The sequence below is a fragment of the Mobula hypostoma genome, chromosome 9, assembly GCF_963921235.1.
Source record: "Mobula hypostoma chromosome 9, sMobHyp1.1, whole genome shotgun sequence".
Lineage (NCBI taxonomy): Eukaryota > Metazoa > Chordata > Chondrichthyes > Myliobatiformes > Myliobatidae > Mobula > Mobula hypostoma.
In genome coordinates, this window is record NC_086105.1 from 44,216,353 (window position 1) to 44,239,269 (window position 22,917).

At 41.4% G+C, this 22,917-nt stretch overlaps 1 protein-coding gene across 1 annotated transcript in view; it reads left to right on the forward strand.

Moving 5' to 3' along the window:
- Nucleotides 1–2,139: 2,139 nt before the first annotated feature.
- LOC134351685 (cadherin-related family member 3-like) overlaps nucleotides 2,140–22,917 on the forward strand; it is an 83,780-nt gene continuing 63,002 nt past the window's right edge. Inside the window, exons 1-5 of the mRNA XM_063058190.1 lie at nucleotides 2,140–2,221; nucleotides 4,841–5,037; nucleotides 8,568–8,733; nucleotides 18,989–19,083; nucleotides 21,557–21,654. Of these exons, the coding sequence (XP_062914260.1) occupies nucleotides 2,155–2,221; nucleotides 4,841–5,037; nucleotides 8,568–8,733; nucleotides 18,989–19,083; nucleotides 21,557–21,654 (623 nt within the window). The 5' untranslated portion in view covers nucleotides 2,140–2,154. The remainder of the gene's footprint in view (nucleotides 2,222–4,840; nucleotides 5,038–8,567; nucleotides 8,734–18,988; nucleotides 19,084–21,556; nucleotides 21,655–22,917) is intronic.

Consider the following 22,917-nt stretch of genomic DNA (forward strand, 5'->3'; position numbering starts at 1 on the left):
AGCTGACCAGTCAAGTATTGGTAGAAAGGTTGAGCATAGTACTTAGTTGAACTGCATGACTCTCCAAGATAATAAGTAGCTCCCAGAAATCCCAATTTTCAGCATTGAAGCTGGAATCATGCACATGATGGCATAATCCACTGCATAAATCACAAATTAAATTTGTTTTCAGTGCATCATTGAAATATAAATACCAAAGTCAATTTCAAAACATGCACAAATTCTAATGATTCTTAATGCTTTTCCATAAACTTGTGTGTTAAATGTCTTTCATGTGCTATTGGTGGAAAATGGGTGGTAATGGATCCAATTTCATACAAACTTTTGGTAATAAAAGGGACATATAAAGCACAATTATTTCTTAAATACAAAAAGGAAAATGCACAGTAGACATTAAGACTTATTTGCACTGAGGGCTTCATAATGAACTATTGGCATATGCTTTACTTCAAAGAAACAAGTGAATTAATGAAAAGCTATTCTGTCATTTTTTTAACATCAGTTTCGCAGCAGTATCTCCAGAAGATGCTATAAATATTCAGCCGAAAAGGGCTATGTATTAGTACTAGTCAGTAATGTGGAGTAACATTGTAGATTACATTGCCCCCTATCTGTCATGCTGAACATTAGTAAGTGTGGCACAAAACTCTTGCATGTTAAATGCCTTTTGTTCAATGAGTTTCCCACTATTGGCAAGGTTTTGGAAATAGAAAAGTTTAGGAAGATGGACCGAAAACCTCAATTTAGAATTAGTCAGAAAAAAAGAAGAGAAGTTCTTGCCTCTTCTCCTCAGAGCTTCCAGCAGGAGCTACAGGATCACACCAGCAGGAAAAACAGAGCTCCATTGTACATCTTGAGAATCTGTTCGCGTTTGGGGTTGAGATCCTGACCGCATTGCCAAATTTACCATGAATGTGCTACGTTCGATTGTGAAGTACATTACCAGATAGAAAATGAAGTGTACAGTTTCTAAAATAGGTTAATTATAATATTTTGCAAACAGTGACTTTATGACAACCACCCATACTTTAGCTGTGTGGTTGTTCTAGTTTTTACCTGTTATCTAGAATGTACAGCATGATAAAACAGGTGCTCCTTTTCTGGTAAATGATTACTGCAAACAATAGCCCGTACTTTCCCTGGCAGAGCTGAGCTTTTGAACTGCCCGTACAACCTGGTGATTTTGCAGTGTGAACTGATGGTGTTGGACACACCGTGGTGTGTATGGGTCGAATCGAGGTGGTGGGCTCTGAGATAAAGAGCAGCAAATGAGCCAATGTATGGCCATTGCTGGAGTGGGCTTGGAGGCAATTCAACACAGCAGAACCAAGGCAAGGCAAGCAGAGGTGAGGCAGAGCCCAGGCCTGAGAGTGAGGAAAGACCCGAGGTTTGATCAATTTAAGCGCCAGGCCAAATTGGAAAGGTCGGATATGGGCAGAATTGAGGAGGCGGGGCTTGGGCCTGAGAGAATATTGAGGCAGCAGGGAACACCCAAGATTTGGATGATTTAAGCCCCGGGCCAGATTGAAAAGGTCAGGGTGTTGGGGCCGGAGGCAAGGTTCAGCTTACTACTTCGTGAGGTTTACTCATCTCTATGGTAAACTAAGGCTGTGGCCTGCAGCTAACGGGCTCCTGAAGCGACTGCAGTGACGCCTGGCTTCGTGTCTGTGACTCACTTCCGTGAACTTCAGTTCTAAATGCTATTTGTTTCCTTTTACTGTTTGCATGATTTGTTTTTTTTTCCTGCACGTTGGCGGTGTTTAATGGTCTTCTTTTGTTTTAGTGGGGTCTTTTGGGTTTCTTTGTTTTGTGGCTGCCCATAAGGAGATGAATCTCTAGGAGGCATAAAATATACACTGAAAATAAGTGTACTTTGAACTTTTGAACAGCACCAATGAACGAACAAAGTTAAGTGTGATTGATTAGGTAAAACTAACATAAAGGAATTGAAAAGTGGCCCAGCCCATGGAGGACTGACTCCCTGATTAGGTCCTGTGGTTCACTGGACTCACCTATGAATTAATTCAGACCAAATAAATGGGCCAAAAAGTCAGCACAACTCACAGGTTACTGGGGTTACTTCAGAGTTTCAGAGCAACCATCTCCAACACAAACACAAGGCAGAGGAAGTCTGGAGACCTGAGAATATTAACCATGAGCACTATTGCTAATTTCTTTATATTGTTCCTCGTTGTTAACTGCTATGTAGGAGAATTGCCAGGTAAGTTCCTTTCTGAGCTTTGCAACTATATTTTTTAATTTAAAATCTTCTAAAACCATTTTCCTTTTTTTTCCATTGAAATCTCTGCTGACCTTAATCAAGTCACTGTAAGTCACCAGCACTCAAGCCTGCTGCCGTTTGAGTGGTAGCCTGATTTTATAATTCCAATCTTTGATTTTAAATCCTTCCTTGAACTTGTTCAACTCAGTAAATTCATTCAGCCCTATAATTCCCATGATTTCTGTGCTGACTTAATGATAGCCTTTGGTTCGTCCCTGATTTTAATTGACATTTGTGCTTTCAGCTGTCTGGGATTGAAGTTGTGAACTCGTTTCCTCAAACCGTCCATCTTGCCAGCATTTTCTCTGATAAAATATACATACCTCATTGAAAGGCTTTGTTTATATGTCCCATATCACGAAATGTAACTTGTTATAACTTTTTTTCATGAAGTCCCTTGGTTTATTTTTACCCAGCTGAAAGCATTGAATCAAGATATTGTTGTGAATTCCACACTTGGAGAATTCATAAGGAAGATCAGAATGCAGTAGCTCCTTATTATTTATTTATAGATGATGGTTTCAACATAGAAATATACCTGCTCTCCACAATGGGTGCATAATGCTTGTACTTTGATGGGACAAGTATTAAAACTTGACAATATCAGCGGCGACCTGCACAGGCCAGTTCCGGTGCATAGTATGGTAGGCTACAGATGTGGTGGAAATCAATTTATCTTTACTGTTGGTTATAGCAATTAATGCCAAATGTATCAATTAATGCATGAAATAACCTTTAGAGCAAACCATTATTCATGTGTAGATTTAAAACGTGTCGATTGTTAAGCTTTAATCCAGTTTATAAGTTAGATTTTATCCAATTGTGGGCTGGTCACAAAACTACACAGTTGACTGCTGGGATAAATATACTAGTCATTTGAACATGGCTGCACTGAAGGGGGAAAAAACCCAACTTCTCATGATAAGCAACACACAACATGCTGGAGGAACTCAGCAAGTCAACCAGCATCTATGGAAATGAATAAACAGTTGACGTTTTGGGCTGAGACCCTGCTTCAGGACTGGAAAGGAAGGGGGAAGATGCCATTGTGCTAAAACTCCAGTCAGTAAACGGAAATACGGTGCTAGCCAAATTTAACATCTAGCAAAAGAGTCAAAGTCATCAAACAGGAATGCTCAATCAACCTGTTAGATAATGCAGTGTCCTGCAGACAAGAGACCAAGCCACATAGGAAATTTATCATACAATGCAAAATACCCTGACGATTCCTGCCTAAAGGCAGTGCTCTCCTCTGCACTGAGGATTGGAAACCTGCTCTTCCAAAGATTATAAGAATCATACAGATTCTGACATTCTGTGTAAGGAAATTTAATCACTATTAAAAATTTATCAATATCTTGGAAAAGAGAAAGGCTGCACAAACACAAAGAAAATGCACGACGAGCATTTATTAGAAACCTGGAAGGAATTAAAGAGCTGTGATAGAAAACAATCTACTGGAAGAATTCAATGGGTCAAGCTGCATCGGAGGAGGAAAGAAATAGCTGATATCTTGGGTCAAAACCCTGAATCGGGATGTTCGTCGATCCGCTGAGTTCCTCCATCAGATTGTTTTTATGCTTCAGATTCAGCATTTGTGGCCTCTTCTGTCTTAAAAGCGCTGTGGTATCTTTCTGGAATCTGTTCCCTGCACCAGTTGACAATGGGAAGTGTTAATAAATGTCACTATATCTTATGAGAGCGCAGATAGGATGCCTTCCTTGTAGCAAGCAATAAGCTTTGAATCAGAATGCTTTGGAGTAATTTGTAAGAGTTAAAAAATGCAGGCTTGATGACAGCTATTCCTTCCATAATTAGTGTGGTGAAAATGAGATTAGTATTGGAAGTACACCATCTTGTTTTTCAGAAGGTAAAATCAACCACCCTTACTAAACCTCTCTACCACTTCTCTTCTGACAGTCCTCTTTGACTAAGATTCAAGGATTCCTTTCAAGTATCCACTGTTTTGTTTCAGATCAGAAGTTTTGCATTATGATGTTTCACTTTGTAGAAAGAAGCTTTCTAAATACTTACCGCTGTGGATGCATTGAAGACTTAACAGATGCTGTAATAAAGAGACTGACAAACTTCAAACTTCGGTCTGTACTTCAAAAACATATTTGTCCAAGGTTAAGTAGAAATCAGAATGTAAGCAGCAAACACACTGGTAGCATTAATCAGATAATAAATTTTTTACACAATGCAGAATATGTATATAATCAATAGGATACTGGGAAAGTATAGAAGTATAGTTTTTGGCAGAGTATATGCATTTGTAAACCATTGCTACTAAGTTCTTGCAGCAAGAAAGCAGCAATTTGACCCAAATAGTCTCAAACCTGTGTTAATGCTGCACATGAAATAATTTGACAATTTAGTCAATTTTTACAAAACACACCTTATCTCTAAGCATGTTTTTGTTTGCTGGTCAGCATTGCCAGTATGGATACCATAATCTATTTAAAATACTGATGATTCCATTAATGTTAACAACTACACCAATGCTGAGTAAAGTAAGTGTAATGATATGTTTTTCTCAATTTTCCCGTTTCTCATGAGGTGTCAGTGGATTTATCAAAATTCTTCATCTACCTGCAACTGTAAAAACAGAAGAAGGAACAGCTGCCGGAGTCTCTATCTTTAACTTTTCTGTGAACTCGACGATTAAAGATGTATCACTAGCTGCCAAAATAGCAGACAGCAATCCAGTCAACAACTTTTTTGCTGTCTCTGTAATGCTTGGTCTACAGTTGGAAGTAAGGAACTATTTTTAAAAGTACTTTTACACGAGATACTACAAGTGATGAAAGTCAGGAGTAAATTGATTTTAAAAAATTGTTATAAAAACATAGAAACATAGAAAACCTATAGCACAATACAAGCCCTTCCGCCCACAAAGCTGTGCCGAACATGTCCTTGCCTTAGAACTACCTAGACTTACCCACAGCCCTCTATTTTACTGAGCTCCATGTAGCCATCCAGGAGTCTCTTAAAAGACCCTATCGTTTCCGCCTCCACCACCACTGCTGGCAGCCCATTCCACGCACTCACCACACTCTGCATAAAAAACTTACCCCTGACATCTCCTCTGTACCCACTTCCAAGCACCTTAAAACTATGCCCTCGCTGTCTTGCATTCTTTATGCTGGGACCAGGTTAGGTCTTCAGAGATCTTGACAGCCAGGAACTTGAAAATGTTCACGCTCTCCACTTCTGATCCCTCTATGAGGATTGATGTGTGTTCCTTCATTTTACCCTTTCTGAAATCCACAATCAGCTCTTTCATCCTACTGACGATGAGCGCAAGGTTGTTGCTGTGACACCACTCCACTTGTTGGCAAATCTCGCGCCTGTACACCCTCTCATCACCACCTGAGATTCTACCAACAATGGTTGTATCATCAGCAAACTTATAGATGGTACTTGAGCTATGCCTTGCCACACAGTCATGGGAATAGAGAGAGTAGAGCAGTGGGCTAAGCATACACTCCTGAGATGCACCAGTGTTGATCGTCAATGAGGAGGAGATATATAACCAATCCACATAGATTGTAGTCTTCAGGTTAGGAAGTCGAGGATCCAATTGCAGAGGGAGGTACAGAGGCCCAGGTTCTGTAACTTCTCAATCAGGATGTGTGAGAATGATGGTGTTAAATGCTGAGCTATAGTCGATGAACAGCATCCTGACATAGGTGTTTGTCTAGGTGGTCTAAGGCCGTTTGAAGAACCATTGAGATTGCATCTGCCATTGACCTATTGTGGCAATAGGTAAATTGCAATGGGTCCAGTACCTTGCTGAGGCAAGAGTTCAGTCTAGCCATGACCAACCTCTCAAAGCATTTCATCAATGTACTGTTGATGTGAGTGCGACTGGGCAATAGTCATTAAGGCAACTCACATTATTCTTCTTAGGCACTGGTATAATTGTTGCCTTTTTGAAGCAAGTGGGAACTTTTGCCCGTAGCAGTGAGAAGTTGAAAATGTCCTTGAATACTCCCACCAGTTGGTTGGCACAAGTTTTCAGAGCCTTCCCAGGTACTCCATCGGAACTATCTGCCTTGCAAGGGTTCACCCTCTTTAAAGACAGTCTAACATCAGCCTCTGAGACAGAGATCACAGGGTCACCGGGTGCAGCAGGGATCTTCACAGCTGTAGTTATATTCTCCCTTTTTTTTAAATTATTGACAACAGTGTCAATCACTGGATATACACCACTCACAAAATGCACTATAGTGTTTTGGAGTTAATTCCAGGATTTCCCTTTCAGAATAATGCCTTGGTGATAAAAGTCAGGACACTGGCCAATCTACAAAAGGCAATTTCATAGCAATGTCAGAAGTACCTTGGAGGTACTTAATGAATACTTTGCTTCAGTATTCACCAGGGAAAAAGACCTTGGCAATTTTGGGGATGACTGACAGTGGACTGAAACTCTTGGGCGTATAGACATTAAGAAAAAGTATGTGCTGGAGCTTTTAAAAAATATTAAGTTAGATAAGTCACCGGGACCAGATGAGATATACCCCAGACTACTGTAGGAAGTGAGGGAGGAGATTGCTGAGCCTCTTGCGATGATCTTTGCGTCATCAATAGGGACAGGAGAAGTATCGGAGAATTGGAGGGTTGCAAATGTTGTTCCCTTGTCCAAGAAAGGGAGTAGAGATAATCCAGGAAATTATAGACCAGTGAGTCTGACTGCAGTGGTGGGCAAGTTGTTGGAGAAATCCTAAGAGGCAGGATTTATGAGCATTTGGAGAGACATAATCTGATTTGGGGCAGTCAGCATGGCTTTGTCAAGGGCAGTTCATGCTTTATGAGCCTGATTGAACTCTTTGAGGATGTAACAAAACGCATTGATGAAGGAAGAGCAGTGGATGTAGTGTATATATGTTTCAGTAAGGCATTTGATAAGGTTCCCCATGCGAGGCTCCTTCAAAAAGTAAGGAGGCATGGGATCCAAGGAGACCTTGCTTTGTGGATCCAGAATTGGTTTGCTCACAGAAGGCAAAGGCTGGTATAGATGCTTTGTATTCTGCATGGAGATTGGTGACCAGTGGTGTTTCGCAGGAATCTGTTCTCAGACCCCTCCTCTTTGTGATTTTTATAAATGACCTGGATGAAGAAGTTGAAGGGTGGGTTAGTAAGTTTACTGATGACACAAAGGCTGGGGGTGTTGTGGATAGTCTGGAGGGCTGTCAGAGGTTACAGTGGGACATTGATAGGATGCAGAACTGGGCTGAGAAGTGGCAGATGGACTTCAACTCAGATAAGTGTGAAGTGGTTCATTTTGGTGGGTGCAATTTGAAGGCAGAATACAGTATAAATGGTAAGACTCTTGGCAGTTTGGAGGATCTGAGAGAACTTGGGGTCCATGTTGATAGGACACTCAAAGCTGCTGTGCATGTTGACAGTTTTGTTAAGAAGGCGTATGATGTGTTGGCCTTCATCAACCATGGGATTGAGTTCAAGCTCCGTGAGGTAATGTTACAGCTATATAGGACCCTGGTCAGTCCCCACTTGGAATACTGTGTTTAGGTCTGGTAGCCTCACTACAGGAAGGATGTGGAAACTATAGAAAGGGTGCAGAGGAGATTTACAAGGATGTTGCCTGGATTGGGGAGCATACCTTATGAGAATAGGTTGAGTGTACTTGGCCATTTCTCCTTGAAGCGACGGAGGATAACAGGTGACCTAATAGAGGTGTATAAGATGATGCGGGCATTGATCATGCGGATAGCCAAAGGCTCTTCCCCAGGGCTGAAATGGCTAACACAAGGGGTAATAATTTTCAGGTGCTTGGAAGCACAGAGGGGATGTTAGGGGTAAGTTTTTCACACAGAGTGGTGGGTGCATGGAATGCACTGCCCGCGGCGGTGGTGGAATCAGATACAATAGGGTCTTTTAAGAGACTCTTAGATAGGTACATGGAGCTTAGAAAAATAGAGAGCTCTGCAGTAGGGAAATTCTAGGCAGAGTCTAGAGTGGGTTCATGGTTGGCACAACATTGTGGGCTGAAGGGCCTGTAATGAGCTGTAAATTTCTATGTTCTATGTTCTATGAAATTCTGTGGGAATGTCACAACAGCTATAAGGGTCAAATTGCTTTATTCTTACTTCAAGCCTTCCACCTAGTAAATCAGATTAAATTCACTTTTAGTTAAACTATGTAAAATGACCTCGAAGTTGTCGATGAGCTGCCTTCAAAATGCAAATTCTATCAACACTTAATTCAGTTCACTCCCAGTGAGCTACATGCGATTTTAAAAAAACATTTCCACTTGTTACAGGTGACAGTGTCACAAAATCCTGGACTGGACTACGAAACTCAGTCCACTTACGACTTACTGATCTTCGTTAAAGATAATAAGGGGAACACAGACTTTCAAACACTTACAGTTTTATTAGTTGATGTTAATGAGCCCCCAAGATTCCTGGATAATCTGGCAAATGGAGGTAGGTTGAGCAATTTTGACAACGAGGAAATGCAGAGTTCAAAGTTGCCAATCATGCAAGACAGGTACTTCCAACATTTTTTCTAGGACATTTGAAGAACACAGCATTAAAGATATGAGGGAAGATTTTTGCATGAAAAAAGAACATCTTGCATTTATTTAGTACTTTTAGGAATCTCAGAGCGTTTCAGAGCTGAAGGAGTTTGGTCAATGCTGTAAGGTGGCGGACAATTTGCTCATGACAAGCAACGGGGTATTGCACAAATAATCTGTTTTAGCACTGTTGACTGGGTGTTAATATTTGATCTAGGTGCCAGAAAGAATTCTTCCACAACATTGGACAGGTGACCAGTGAAGTCCGAGATCCAGGCTCTATCTGACAGATGAATGAGTGGAAATGGGTGTCTGAGGTCGCCCGACAATTTTGGATCATAGCTATAAAGAACCAGCTAGGACAAGTGAGGAAAGAGGGGTGGCTGAAACTGATTGGAAGATTGGACAGAGAGTTAATGTAGGATGATTGGCTGATAAAGATCCAGACTAGCAATATCCTAATCATTACAGTTCCGACCCACAGCTGCCAAATTGGTAGCACCCAGTTTGTGGGGTGGGAGATTGCTCTTGGTTGCTGCTTGAAACAGAAGTTTTGGGTACTTCAGGTACCAAGTGACAGACTTCTGTGAACGTTACAGTGAACAAATTACCGAGGTCGACAGCTTAGGGAGGCTACCAATCTTAATTAGAGATTGCAGCGCTCCATCATTTGGCCAGCTGATAATTGGCCAGAGTGAACTTTAATGCAATAAAACTCTTCAGATTTGCAAGTTGCACTTATTTCCACAGTGAAATGTGATCTGTGTTTCAGTATTTCAAGTTGCTATTGATCCTGTGATTTCTGTGGAGCATTTCGGCTAAAATTCAGTTCTACATTGTGGGAGTGACAGCTCTCCAAAAATATTTCATTGGCAGTGAAAAGCTATCAAACATGTGGTGGTTGTGAGAGGTGCTACATCATTCTTCCAAAAGGAAACTAAGACCAATATAGCCTGCAAAATTTTACGAGTTTTGAAAGTACGGAAAATTTGTGGAAAATAACTGGAAGCACTCAAGGAAAATAAAATGGGATTAATGCACAACTGTCCTTAATGGTTTGCAGTAAATCAGTTAACTAAAGGGCCTGTTTCCTAGCCATATGGCTTTATGACCCTCTCTCCGATTATTCTACCTAAGCTTAGGTCAAAGTTCAAAGTAAATTTATTATCAGAGTATATTCATATCACCACGTACATCCCTGAGATTCTTTTTCTGCAGTCATACTTAGTGCCACACATTATCATGAGCTGGGGGTAGGGTTTGGGGTGGGGTGAGACCCAAAGATCCATATTTGGAAAGAACGTGCACCAATTAATGGAAGGCAAAGAAGGAAAGTGAATGTGTCTAGGTCTCCTTTCTTCTTTAGAGAAGGTAGAAGAGGACCCTTATTTGGTATGAAGTTCAAAAGAGAACTACAGTCATTAATTGTTTCCTGCTTATTCACCAGCCAATTGATGGCTCCAGTTTGGTTAATGATTCGGTTTATAGTAGGAAGCAGATCCATTACCTTCAGTTTTGCTCAGTGCAAAATTTCAATTTCACCCAAGGGTTTGTAAAATTGAAAGCTAAAGTTCCCAGTCCTGATCGGAGATCAAATGGAGAAGACCATGGGGGAAAATATGGGTCAGTTTATGCATGGCTTCCTCAATTTTATTTGTGGGTTCATGGCAGGTAACACTTTCAGTTTAGTTCAGGTGAAGTGGGTGGAGGTTTTTAATATAAGAATCTACGTCTATTCTCTTGGAAGAATTGATAAGATCTCAGGGCAGCAATTGAAAGGGCATCAAGAAAGTACTCTTGGGTGTTCTTTTATGCATCAATCAATATTACAAGAAATAGATTAGCTGATCATCCTTTATTTGTGGGGACTGATGACTGACATGTGCACATTATCTGTTAAATGTGTAAGTTATTATACTTCACAAAGTTCAATTGACTGTAGAGTGCTTTGTGACATTCTGGATTGTGAAAGATGGGAGGCAAATACATTAATTACTTTTACATGGACTCTGGATGGATCAGGCCTTGTATACTGAATGTGCTTTTACCTTTTGAGGGCATTATGCTCTGGTAGGCCAATGGTAGAAATAACTTCCAATCCAGTATTGTTTCTCTGAACAAATTGATTACTAGTCAGAGATAACATTGGTGCATACTTGGCTTTGGTATCAGTAAGTGGTTCTGGAGTTGCACTGTGAAATAAAAGTTCCTCCTGTTTAAGGAATCTCACTTTATAATCTTTTGAATTATATTACCAGTTAATTTCAAGTTTTTTCTTCTTTCAATGTATTTTTTAAAGGAGAGGTCAAGATTAGAAATTGTGCTTTGTGTGCAGTTAATTTTTGTCACATTTTCTTATAGCTGGAAATCCCAGCCTCTGAAAAATGTTTCCATCTGTTCATCATCCAAGCACTTAACCTACTGAGTTTCCTGTCCCTCCCAAACTGGTTCCATCTGCCCATCACTCCTCCCTTGTCTCATTCCAAAGATCATTTCCCTTACTTATTAGACTCCAGCCTCTGCAGACTCTACGTCTCCAGTAATCACCTTTCACCCACCATCTCTAACCCCCTTCCCCTCGCCTGGCTCCATTGCTCCTTTGTTTCTCCGACCTGTTTCTTCCCTTTCTCCCACCAGCTGCAGCCCTTCTCTTCACCTACCTGGCTCCATCTGACCATCATCTAGCCCCTTCCCCCATCTCGCCCAGGTCCACCTACTTTCTGCCAGCCCTCGCCTCACCCTTCCCCCTCACCTCTTTATAGTAGTCGTCTCTACTCTACGCTCTCCGTCCAGATGCAGGGCCTTGAAAACCTCTTTGTCTCACCAGAGCAACATGACCTACTGAGTTCCTCCAGCAGTTCTTGCTTGTTCCACAAGACAGTATGAGATCAGAAAAAAAACGTTTTTTTTTAGCCATTTGTCAGTGTGAATGATCTTGTGATTAGTCTTGGCTTTATGATGAATTATTTACTTGCCTGCATGTTTAAATATTTTGTTGCAGCTACAAGACAAAGTCAGTATTTATTTGTCCTGCACCTTATTTCCAAGATATCTTGCTCTCCTCCCCTCCTCTAAACCATGTGTTTTCCTTCTGTTTGTTTTCACTGTTGTCCTTCCTGTTGTGTAGGCACTTACAGTTTTAACGTTCCAGGGACCTAACGGTTGACTGGCTTCAACAGAAGTAAACAGTATAAAATAAATAAACAGAGATAACTGCACTCACTCAACCCATCATTGTAATGTTCCCACTATCAATGATCTCACTTTAAAACTCTTTATCTCATGTTCTCATTACTTATTGCTATTTATTTACATTTGCATTTGCACAGTTTGTTCTCTTCTGCACACTGGTTGATCTTTCATTGATCCTGTTGTAGTTAGTAGTCTACAGATTTACTGAGTATGCCCACAAGAAAATGAATCTCATGGTTGTATATGGTGACATATATGTACTTTGATAATAAAATTTACTTTGAACTTTAAGCGAAAGATATTTACAATGAAACACTTCTAGGTGCATTTTGAAAATATGCACGCTTTCAATGTGACTGCTTGGTTCCAGATCTATACGGAGCGATTCCTAGTGCAGGAGCACTGAAAATGCAGTGCAGATTGTGAAATTTCATCATACATGTGTCATGCATCAACACATGCATGTTCTTAACCTCTCTGTAATTCTAGCTCGTTCCACCTCAAAGAATGTTTGCCTGCCACCTCTTTATTTCTTTCTTATTTTTCTTTAATAATCAAGCAACACAATAACCAGATTATCCAACATTTAGTAACACATTACATACAAGAAGTTTAAAATTTCCTTAACTGCCCTACAATTTCACCTATCAGAGAACTTCCCTTGGTTACACCCCATCCCCTCCCCATATCTTCTCTGCTACCTTGTTTAACTTATTCCTTGTTCTCGGTTCTAATGAAGAGTCCCAAAACTGAGATATTAACTTTCTGTTTTTCCACAGGTGCCTTTTGACCTGCTGAGTTTTTTCAGCATTTCCTAGTTCCCCTTCAAATTTCACTTATGATACCTGTAGTGTTAGCCCGGAGCAGACATTTTCATTAATATTTGCCACCATTCCCCCATTTAGTTGTCATGATATTCAAGATTCCTGCTTATGCATTTTGGAAAGTGGAACTTGTTAGCGACTTGCCACCAGTCTTTTCCTGACTATACTCTTTTATTAGCCTATTTAAGGTCCAGTTTTAGCAGTTCCCCAGCAAATGAGCTCAGGATCTGCTCACAGAACAGGCACAAGTATAGTCTGCACATTCATTTAAATGTAGGACAATGGTATTTGGTAAGTGGTTTTCTAGATTAAGTGCTTAGTTATATGATTTTAATTGTTTTATGTGTTTCAAATTCTTTTGCTTTATTCATTATTATGAGATAAGATAAAACTTTATTTATCCCAAAGGAAGTTATTGTTGCAAGTTGCTCAGTCAGAAACATATACTGTAAAATACAAAATGTAAGCATTAAGGTATGAAAAAATACAAAATGTGTATTGAAAAGTAATAGTGCAAAATACACAAACAGGAGGAAATCTGCAGATGCTGGAAATTCAAGCAACACTCACAAAAAATGCTGGTGAACGCAGCAGACCAGGCAGCATCTGTAGAAAGGGGTACAGTCGACGTTTCAGGCTGAGACCCTTCATCAGGACGAAGGGTCTCGGCCCGAAACGTTGACTGCACCCATCTCTTCCTATAGATGCTGCCTGGCCTGCTGCGTTCACCAGCATTTTTTTTTTGTGTGTTGAGTGCAAAGTACAGATGTGCAATGAAACCAAATACTCAAGGAGGCATTGTAGAGTCTTATAGCCACGGGGAGAAAGGATCTCCTGTGGTGTTCAGTGGTTCACCTCAGTGGAATCAGCCTGTTACTAAAGGTGCTCCTCTGTTTGTCCAGTATATCATGGAGGGGGTGAGAGGCGTAATGCTCCATAGCTCCTGCAGCATCCTCCTCTCAGACATAACCACCAGGGAATCCAGTTCCACCCCCAGAACAGAACCAGCCTTCCCGACGAGCTTATTGATCTTCTTGGCGTCAGCTGTTCTCACCCTGCTGCCCCAGCAGACTACAGCATGGAACAGAATGCTGGCCACCACTGAGTCGTAGAACATCTGCAGCCTGGTACTGCAGACGTTGAATGGCCAGAGTCTCCTCGGGAAGTGCAGTCAGTTCTGTCCTTTCCTGTACAGAGCCCCTGTGTTTTCAGTCCAGTCTAGTTTACTGTCCAGGTGAGTTCCCTGGTATTTGTAGTCCCGGATGGCTTTCACATCCGTTCCCTTGATGGAGATGGGAATGCAGGGTGTTTTCATCTTCCTGAGGTCCAGCACCAACTCCTTTGACTTAGTGATGTTGAGCTGCAGGTGATTCAGCCCACACCACCCAACAAAGTTATTCACTCAGCCTCTTGAAAAGTATAATAATTTTAACGTTTCAAACGTTTGAACATAAATAGATTTTGTCTGCAATATCCAGAAACGTTCTACTCTTCTGACAGGTCTGACAGCTTGCTAAGCCTGGATTATGGTGGAGCAGACTATCAAAGATTTATTTGATACCATGAGATTGGAGCTTGGTCTTTTCTCCTCATGGGATTGCATGCAAGGTCCTGCAGCCTTCATTTAGGGGGTTAATAAAAGTGCATCTACAAAGCCAACGTTGGAGTGGGTCAGAGTTAGAGTGGGAGGCTTTGGGTCAATTGGCTTCAGCCAGACAGCAGGAGGCTAACAGTGCTGTATCATTTGGAATCATTTGTTTGAATGTGGAACTTGGGCTTGGGAAGTTGGAGCCAAAGGTAAAACAAGCTCGGTGAAGGGAAGTTGGAGCCAAAGGTAAAACAAGCTTGGTGAGAGGAGGCTGAATAAGTGATCTAGGTGAATGTGCAACTCCAAGGTGTCAGAGAGAAGGCTCAGGCAAGAACGAGTAAGCTGTCTGCAATCCCTTAATTCAGTGCGTGCAGTGAAAATCTCCTCCTGTAAGATATGGGATGGCAAGGTACCTAACAGCCTCCCTGATGATTACATCTGCAGGAAGTGCATCCAACTTCGGTACCTGACTGACTGGATCAAGGAACTGGAGCTGGAGGTGGATGTACTCAGGACACTCCGGGAGGCTGAAAACCTCATAGATGTGGATTTCACTGAGGTGGTCACACCCAGAGTGCAGGATTCAAATAGTAGATGGGTGAGCACCAGGAGAAAGGAATAAACAGTCAGTGGAAGGTTCCCTTGAATGAGCCATTCACCTCAAAAAATAAACTGGTATACCCTATTTGATACTGCTGGGATGACCTATCAGGGCATGGCAGTAGCAGCCAGGCCAGTGGCACTGTGGCCAACTCTGAGGCTCAGCAGGGAAGCATAAACTCAGGCAGAGTGATAGTGATAAGAGACTGGATAGTTAAGGCGACGAAAGGGAGATTCTGTGGCTGCGAAAGGGACAACAGGATGGTGGTGTGTTGCCTCCCAGGTGCCACGGTCCAGGATGTCACAGAACGGCTGCAGAATAATCTCAAGGGGGAGACTGAGCAGCCAGAAGTCGTGGTGCACATTGGCACTAATGACAGAGGTAGAAAGGGGGAAGAACAGGACCTCCAAGGTAGTAATCTTGCTGGTCAGGGCAGGAATAGGATGTTAGTATAGATGAATGCGTGAATGAGGATAAAGTGGGGGAATTTTCTTGGATGTGGAGGATATGGGTGAGGTCCTTAATGAGTACTTTACATCAGTATTCACTGAGGAGAAGGATGTGAAGGATAGGGAGATCAGTGTCGAGCGTATTGACATGCTATGGCATTTCAAGGTAAAGGAAGAGCTAGTATTGGGACTTGAAGGGCACTAAGTTGCACAAGTCCCCAGGGCCTGATGAAATATATGCCAAGTCAATGAAAGAGGCAAGAGACGAGATTTCTGGGGCCTGGACCAATATCTTCATGTCCTTTCTAGCCACAGGTGAGGTCCCAGACTATCGGCGAGTAGCTAATATGGTTCCACTATTCAAGAAGTGAACCAGGGATAGTGCTGGAAATTATAGAACAGAGTTTCACCTCAATGGTAGGGAAGTTACTGGAGAGGATTCTTAGGGATAGGACTCATGATCATCTGGAGAACCATGGCCTAGCTAGGTAGAGCCAACATTGCTTTGTGTAGGGCAAAATCATCTCCTCTTAACTTGAATGAGTTTTTTGACAAGGTGACGAGGGTGATTGATAAAGGTAGGGCTGTGGATATTGCCTACATGGACTTTAATAAGGCATTTGACGAGGTTCTTCATGGGAGGCTGATTGGGAAGATTAAGATACATGGGATCCATGGTGTTTGTATTCGGAACTGGCTTGTCCAGAGAAGAATCAGATTCAGGTTTATTATCACTGATATACGTTGTGAAATCTGTTGTTCTGTAGCAGCAGTACATTGCAATACATAGTCATAAGAAACAATAAGTATATATAAAAATAAATTAATAAGTAGAGTGAAAAGAGAGGGAAAATATTGAGAAGTTTTCACGGGTTCATTATCCATTCAGAAATCTGACCACAGAGGGGAAGAAGCTGTTCCTGAAATATTTAGTGTGTTTCTCAAGCTCTTGAACCTCCTCCTTGATGGTAGCAATAAGGGAATATGTCCTGGGTGATGGGAGTCCTTAATGATGGATGCCACCTTTTTGAGACATCGTCTTTTGAAGATGTCCTCGACGATGGAGAGGCCAGTGCCCCTGATGGAGCTGGCTGAGTTTACAGCTTTCTGTAGCTTTTTCTGATCCTGCGCAGTTGCCCCAGTGATCCAGCCAGTTAGAACGCTCTCCATGGTACAGCTGTAGAAATATGCAAGTGCCTTTGTTTGAAGGAGCTTATTCTAGCTGGCGGTCTGTGATTAGGAGTGATCTGCAGGGATTTGTACTGGCACCTCTGCTGGTTGTGGTGTACCTAAATTAACTGGATGAAAATGTAGTTGGGTGAGTTAGTAAGTTTGCAGATGATATGAAGACTAGTGGTGATGTGGAAAGCATAGAAGGCTGGCAAAGAGTACAGTGGGATAAAGATCATTTGCAGATATGGCAGATGGAGCTTAACCTAGCCAAATGTGAAGTGTTTCCCCTTAGTATGTCAAATGTAAAGAGACAATACACTGTTAAGGGCAAGATCCTTAACATGTTAATGAGCAGAGGGATCTTGGGGTCCAAGTTCTTGGCTCACTGAAAGTGGCTACACAGGTTGATGGAGTGGCTAAGGTGGCATTTGGCATGCTTTTTCTTATTAGTCAAGGCCTTGAGTTCCAAAGTCAGGAAATTATGTTGCAACTTTATAAAACTCTGGAGTGGCAGAGGCTGAGGTGAGATCCAATATGAGAGGCATAGATAGAGAAGGCAGACAGCGTCTTTTCCCAAGGCTTGAAATGTCTAATATCAGAGGCCATGTTTTTAAGGTGAGAGGGGGTAATTTCAAAGGAGAAGTAAGGGGCAATTTTTTTCACACAGATTGGTGAGTGTCTGGAATACACTGTCTGGGGTGGTGGTAGAGGTAGACACATTAGGAACCTCTTAGATGGGCACATGAATGTGAGAAAATGGAAAGGTATGGATATTGTACAGGCGGAATAGTTTAGATTAGTTTAGTTGGCCATTTTATTATTAAAGTAAACGGTTTTGAACAACATTGTGGGCTGAAGGGCCTGCTCTATGTTATTAAGGGAAAGCTCATACTTTCTACAAAGGTCAGTGCTAAGTGTGGGTTGCTGTCTGCTAACTGGATTGTTTTGGGTTTTTGAATGTATTCTTACCAAAATATTTAAATAATTCCTTCTTCCGGGGCTAATTTAGCTGCCAAATAAGATTATTATAATGCAACCCTATTCTTAAAATACTCCAAGTTTCCTTTGTCTGATATGAAATCTAAATTTGCAGCCGTGTTATTAGTTTACCAGTCCATTTGGATCTTCCACAGTTTACAACCTCAAACATGAACTTGTTACCCATGGTCAGATGTTGTTCCTTTCTGCCACTTTGTTTGACACCAACAAAATGAAAAGAAACTACTCCAAATGTAATCAAAACAATTCTCATATCAAAGTCAAAGTGATTACCATTTCAAGAAATGCAACAATACAACAAGAATTGACATCCAAACTTATCTACTCCCATGCAACATTGCAACCACTCTGTTAAAGTACAAGTTTTGTGCAAAAAGCTTCTGATAACAAAGAAGATTATTTTAGTTGGTATAGGAAGAAGAATATTGATAGAACATAGAACATAGAAATCTACAGCACATTACAGGCCTTTCGGCCCTGTGTCAATCATATTGTAATCTACTCTAAAAACTGCCTAGAATTTCCCTAGCGCATAGCCCTCAATTTTTCTAAGTTCCATGTACTATGTTCCTAAGAGGCCTTTAAAAGACCCTGCTAAGTCAGGTTAATGCTTCTCTCCAGCCAATAGTTCCATGGACAATTACTAAAAACAACATTGTGTAAGTCATTGCATTTCTGATTTTAATGTTTCTTGGGAAAACTGTTAATGTCTGGAATGCAATGGAGCTCAAACGCCAGCCCTGTGGCACTCAATACTCAATCCAAGGCTGGAACTTAATTGTGCTGAGCAATGCCCTTTGAATTGGGTGCCAATCTGAACAGAAACTGGCAAGTAGGTCTTTACACACACAAGAGAAATATTGGAAATCTAAGCGACACACACACACAATGCTGGAGGAACTCAGCAGGCCAGGCAGCATCTGTGGAAAAGAGTACAGTCGACGTTTCGAGCTGAGACCCTTCATCAGGACTGGTCTTTAATTTTAATTAATATAGTCATTGAGTCAGTATTAACTTTAACTAGATGTTTATAATTAATCTATGTTAGTTTAGATTTTAAATGAGTTTATTACAAATAATTTGTTGAATCGTTTCAAACTGTTTTAACTGCTTAGTTGTGCCTGATCTGTCACCTGATGCCCCACTGAGACATGCTAACTGCTCTACCTCCAGGAATGGCTGCAGTAGTGAAATCCGGAGCTGAATATACCCCTGGACGACTGCAAAAGGTTATGTCAGCTACAGAAATCGTTTGAGGAGGGGTGGTGAGGGCAAATCAAGCACCATGAAACCGAGAAACATGTCAGTGTGTTCACTTGTCCTCTGTTAATTTGCAGTTGTGTACGTTGACTTTCCTGAGAATTTAGCAGTTGGCACGATGATATATGAGGTTCAAGCAACGGATCCTGACAAAGATGATGATGTTCTCTCTGTAAGTCATTTCCAAAACAGTTAGAAGTGAATTCCAAAAAAGAGAAGCCCTGTTTTTTTTATTTACATTGAAATTGGGGATCCGAAGTTGAGATGTAGATTACCATCATGTACAAGTTCCACTGTGTGACAACTTAGAGTCATGGAGTTACAGGACACTACAGCACAGAAACAGGCCCTTTGGCCCATCTAATCCATGCTGAACTATTAATCTGCCTAGTCCCATTGACATGCACCTGGACCACAGCCCCCCATACCCCTCCCATACATGTACTTATTCAAATCTCTCTTAAATGTTGAAATCCATCACCTCCACTGGCAGCTTGTTGTACACTCTCACCGTCCTTTGAATGAAAATGTTCCCACTCATGTTCCCCTTAAACATTTCACCTTTCACCATTATCCTATGACCTCTCGTTCTAGTCTCATCCAACCTCAGTGGAAAAGTCAGCATAATCCCTCTTAATTTTGTTTATACTTTTACAATCTTACACTCCAAACCCAGGAGCAGTGGGAAAGGAAAGCTATGTCAACTGGACTTAACACCACCTGAACACCTGGATGGATTGTACACCATGCTACCTTTCTCAGTAAAGATTCCTGTCTGATTTCTCCAACCACCTTCTCCACCACCCCTAAAGAATGGAAAACCAGGGTGATTTGTTTCACCACTAATGTAGTCATTACTTTCCCTGTACGGTGAGGCTCAACGCTAGGTTACATCTGCCCTCTGTGATTCAGGAAACTCCTTAATACAAAGGGCAGGTCTTGTTAGCTGAAAGCAGAGTGCCTATTTTGCTGGGCAGAATTATTCAGGAATCCAGCAGCAAGGCCTGATCAGCATCAGAGTCTCTGGCAGAGCACTCACATCTCCTCCAAGACTATTGACAGGCATAACTATGCCCCAGCTTAGCTGGAAATAAAAGCTGGTAGAATTTTTAATTGTCTTTAAATGTCCCTGAATCTCATATATTTATCAACATCTTTGCTATTCCGTTGGATTCATCAGCCGCGTGGAGAGGAGAAGCCAGCTGCATGGGCAAACACTTGCTCTCCAGATCGTACTGTCCCGGTTTGCGTACTGGCTCGTCTATGACAGCAAGGCACGACATCCAGAATCAGAATCAGAATCAGGTTTATTATCACCGGCACGTGACGTGAAATTTGTTAACTTAGCAGCAGCAGTTCAATGCAATACATAATCTAGCAGAGAGAGAAAAATAATAATTATTATAATAAATAAAATAAAACATAGTAAATCAATTACGTATATTGAATAGATTATTAAAAATGTGCAATAACAGAAATACTCTATGTTAAAAAAGTGAAGTAGTGCCCAAGCTTCAAGGTCCATTCAGGAATCGGATGGCAGATGGGAAGAAGCTGTTCCTGAATTGCTGAGTGTGTGCCTTCAGGCTTCTGTACCTCCTTCCTGATGGTAACAGTGAGAAAAGGGCATGTCCTGGGTGCTGGAGGTCTTTAATAATGGATGCTGCCTTTCTGAGACACTGCTCCCTAAAGATGTCCTGGGTACTTTGTAGGCTAGTGCCCAAGATGGAGCTGACTAGATTTACAACCTCCTGCAGCTTCTTTCGGTCCTGTGCAGTAGCCCCTCCATACCAGATAGTGATATAGCCTGTCAGAATGCTGTCCACGGTACACCTATAGAAGTTTTTGTGAGTATTTGTTGACATGCCAAATTGCTTCAAAGTCCTAATCAGGTATAGCCGCTGTCTTGCCTTCAATATGATTACATCAATATGTTGGGACCAGGTTAGATCCTCAGAGATCTTGACACCCAGGAACTTGAAGCTGCTCACTCTCTCCACTTCTGATCCCTCTATGAGGATTGGTATGTGTTCCTCCGTCTTATCCTTCCTGAAGTCCACAATCAGCTCTTTCATCTTACTGATGTTGAGTGCCAGGTTGTTGCTGCAGCACCATTTCACTAGTTGGCATATCTCACTCCTGTACGCCCTCTCGTCACCACCTGAGATTCTACCAATAATGGTTGTATTATCTCAACCAACAAATTGCAGGAAAAGCAGGGTTTCCATTCTATTCTGTGTCATACTATCAGAAAATTGCCATGGCCAGGAGGACTTCTGCAAGCATTCACAGCTCAGAGCAACCCCACTGCAATCTCTCACCCTCCACAATGTCTCATTGTAGTGAATTACATGTGTACAGGCATAACTTCTATGTGTACAAAATGTCCACTCAGTTCCATTTCAATGTGCTAAGGCCAGCCACAGTATGATTCACAGTGACATCAATTCAATGATCATATGAATTCTGTGAGTCCCCCACACTGGGTCAAACAGACTCACAGTTTAATTACACAAAGTAGTCCCAGCTTCTGTTTTCTAAAGTTATCCCATCTTCTCATTATCTATTTTTATATTTTTGGAAAATATTCCAGGGTATTTTTGGTTCAATACATAAAGTAATTGAGTGTTTTGGGTTTATTTCAGTATTCAGTCAATTCCTCTCTGGTTATCGTTAACCGTAGTGGAAAAAATGGGGCAATTCTTGCCGCAAAATCATTTGATTATGAGAAAGATCTGCACAGGTAATGAGTCTTTCTCTTTCTCTTTATCAGTTGATGTTTTGTGTTAGTTAAGTTGTATTTTACACTGAAATAACTGTCACGGGCCGAATCACAGCAGTTATAATGGGTGACTTCAATCTACATGTAGACTGGGTGAACCAAATTGGTAAAGGTGCTGAGGAAGATGATTTCTTGGAATGTATGCGGGATGGTTTTTTGAACCAACATGTCGAGGAACCAACTAGAGAGCAGGCTATTCTGGACTGGGTTTTGAGCAATGAGGAAGGGTTAATTAGCGATCTTGTCGTGAGAGGCCCCTTGGGTAAGAGTGACCATAATATGGTGGAATTCTTCATTAAGATGGAGAGTGACATAGTTAATTCAGAAACAAAGGTTCTGAACTTAAAGAGGGGTAACTTTGAAGGTATGAGACGTGAATTAGCTAAGATAGACTGGCAAATGACACTTAAAGGATTGACGGTGGATATGCAATGGTAAGCATTTAAAGGTTGCATGGATGAACTACAACAATTGTTCATCCCAGTTTGGCAAAAGAATAAATCAAGGAAGGTAGTGCACCCGTGGCTGACAAGAGAAATTAGGGATAGTATCAATTCCAAAGAAGAAGCATACAAATTAGCCAGAGAAAGTGGCTCACCTGAGGAACTGGGAGAAATTCAGAGTTCAGCAGAGGAGGACAAAGGGCTTAATTAGGAAGGGGAAAAAAGATTATGAGAGAAAACTGGCAGGGAACATAAAAACGGACTGTAAAAGCTTTTATAGATATGTAAAAAGGAAAAGACTGGTAAAGACAAATGTAGGTCCCCTGCAGACAGAAACAGGTGAATTGATTATGGGGAGCAAGGACATGGCAGACCAATTGAATAATTACTTTGGTTCTGTCTTCACTAAGGAGGACATAAATAATCTTCCAGAAATAGTAAGGGACAGAGGGTCCAGTGAGATGGAGGAACTGAGCAAAATACATGTTAGTAGGGAAGTGGTGTTAGGTAAATTGAAGGGATTGAAGGCAGATAAATCCCCAGGGCCAGATGGTCTGCATCCTAGAGTGCTTAAAGAAGTAGCCCAAGAAATAGTGGATGCATTAGTGATAATTTTTCAAAACTCGTTAGATTCTGGACTAGTTCCTGAGGATTGGAGGGTGGCTAATGTAACCCCACTTTTTAAAAAAGGAGGGAGAGAGAAACCGGGGAATTATAGACCGGTTAGCCTAACGTCGGTGGTGGGGAAACTGCTGGAGTCAGTTATCAAGGATGTGATAAC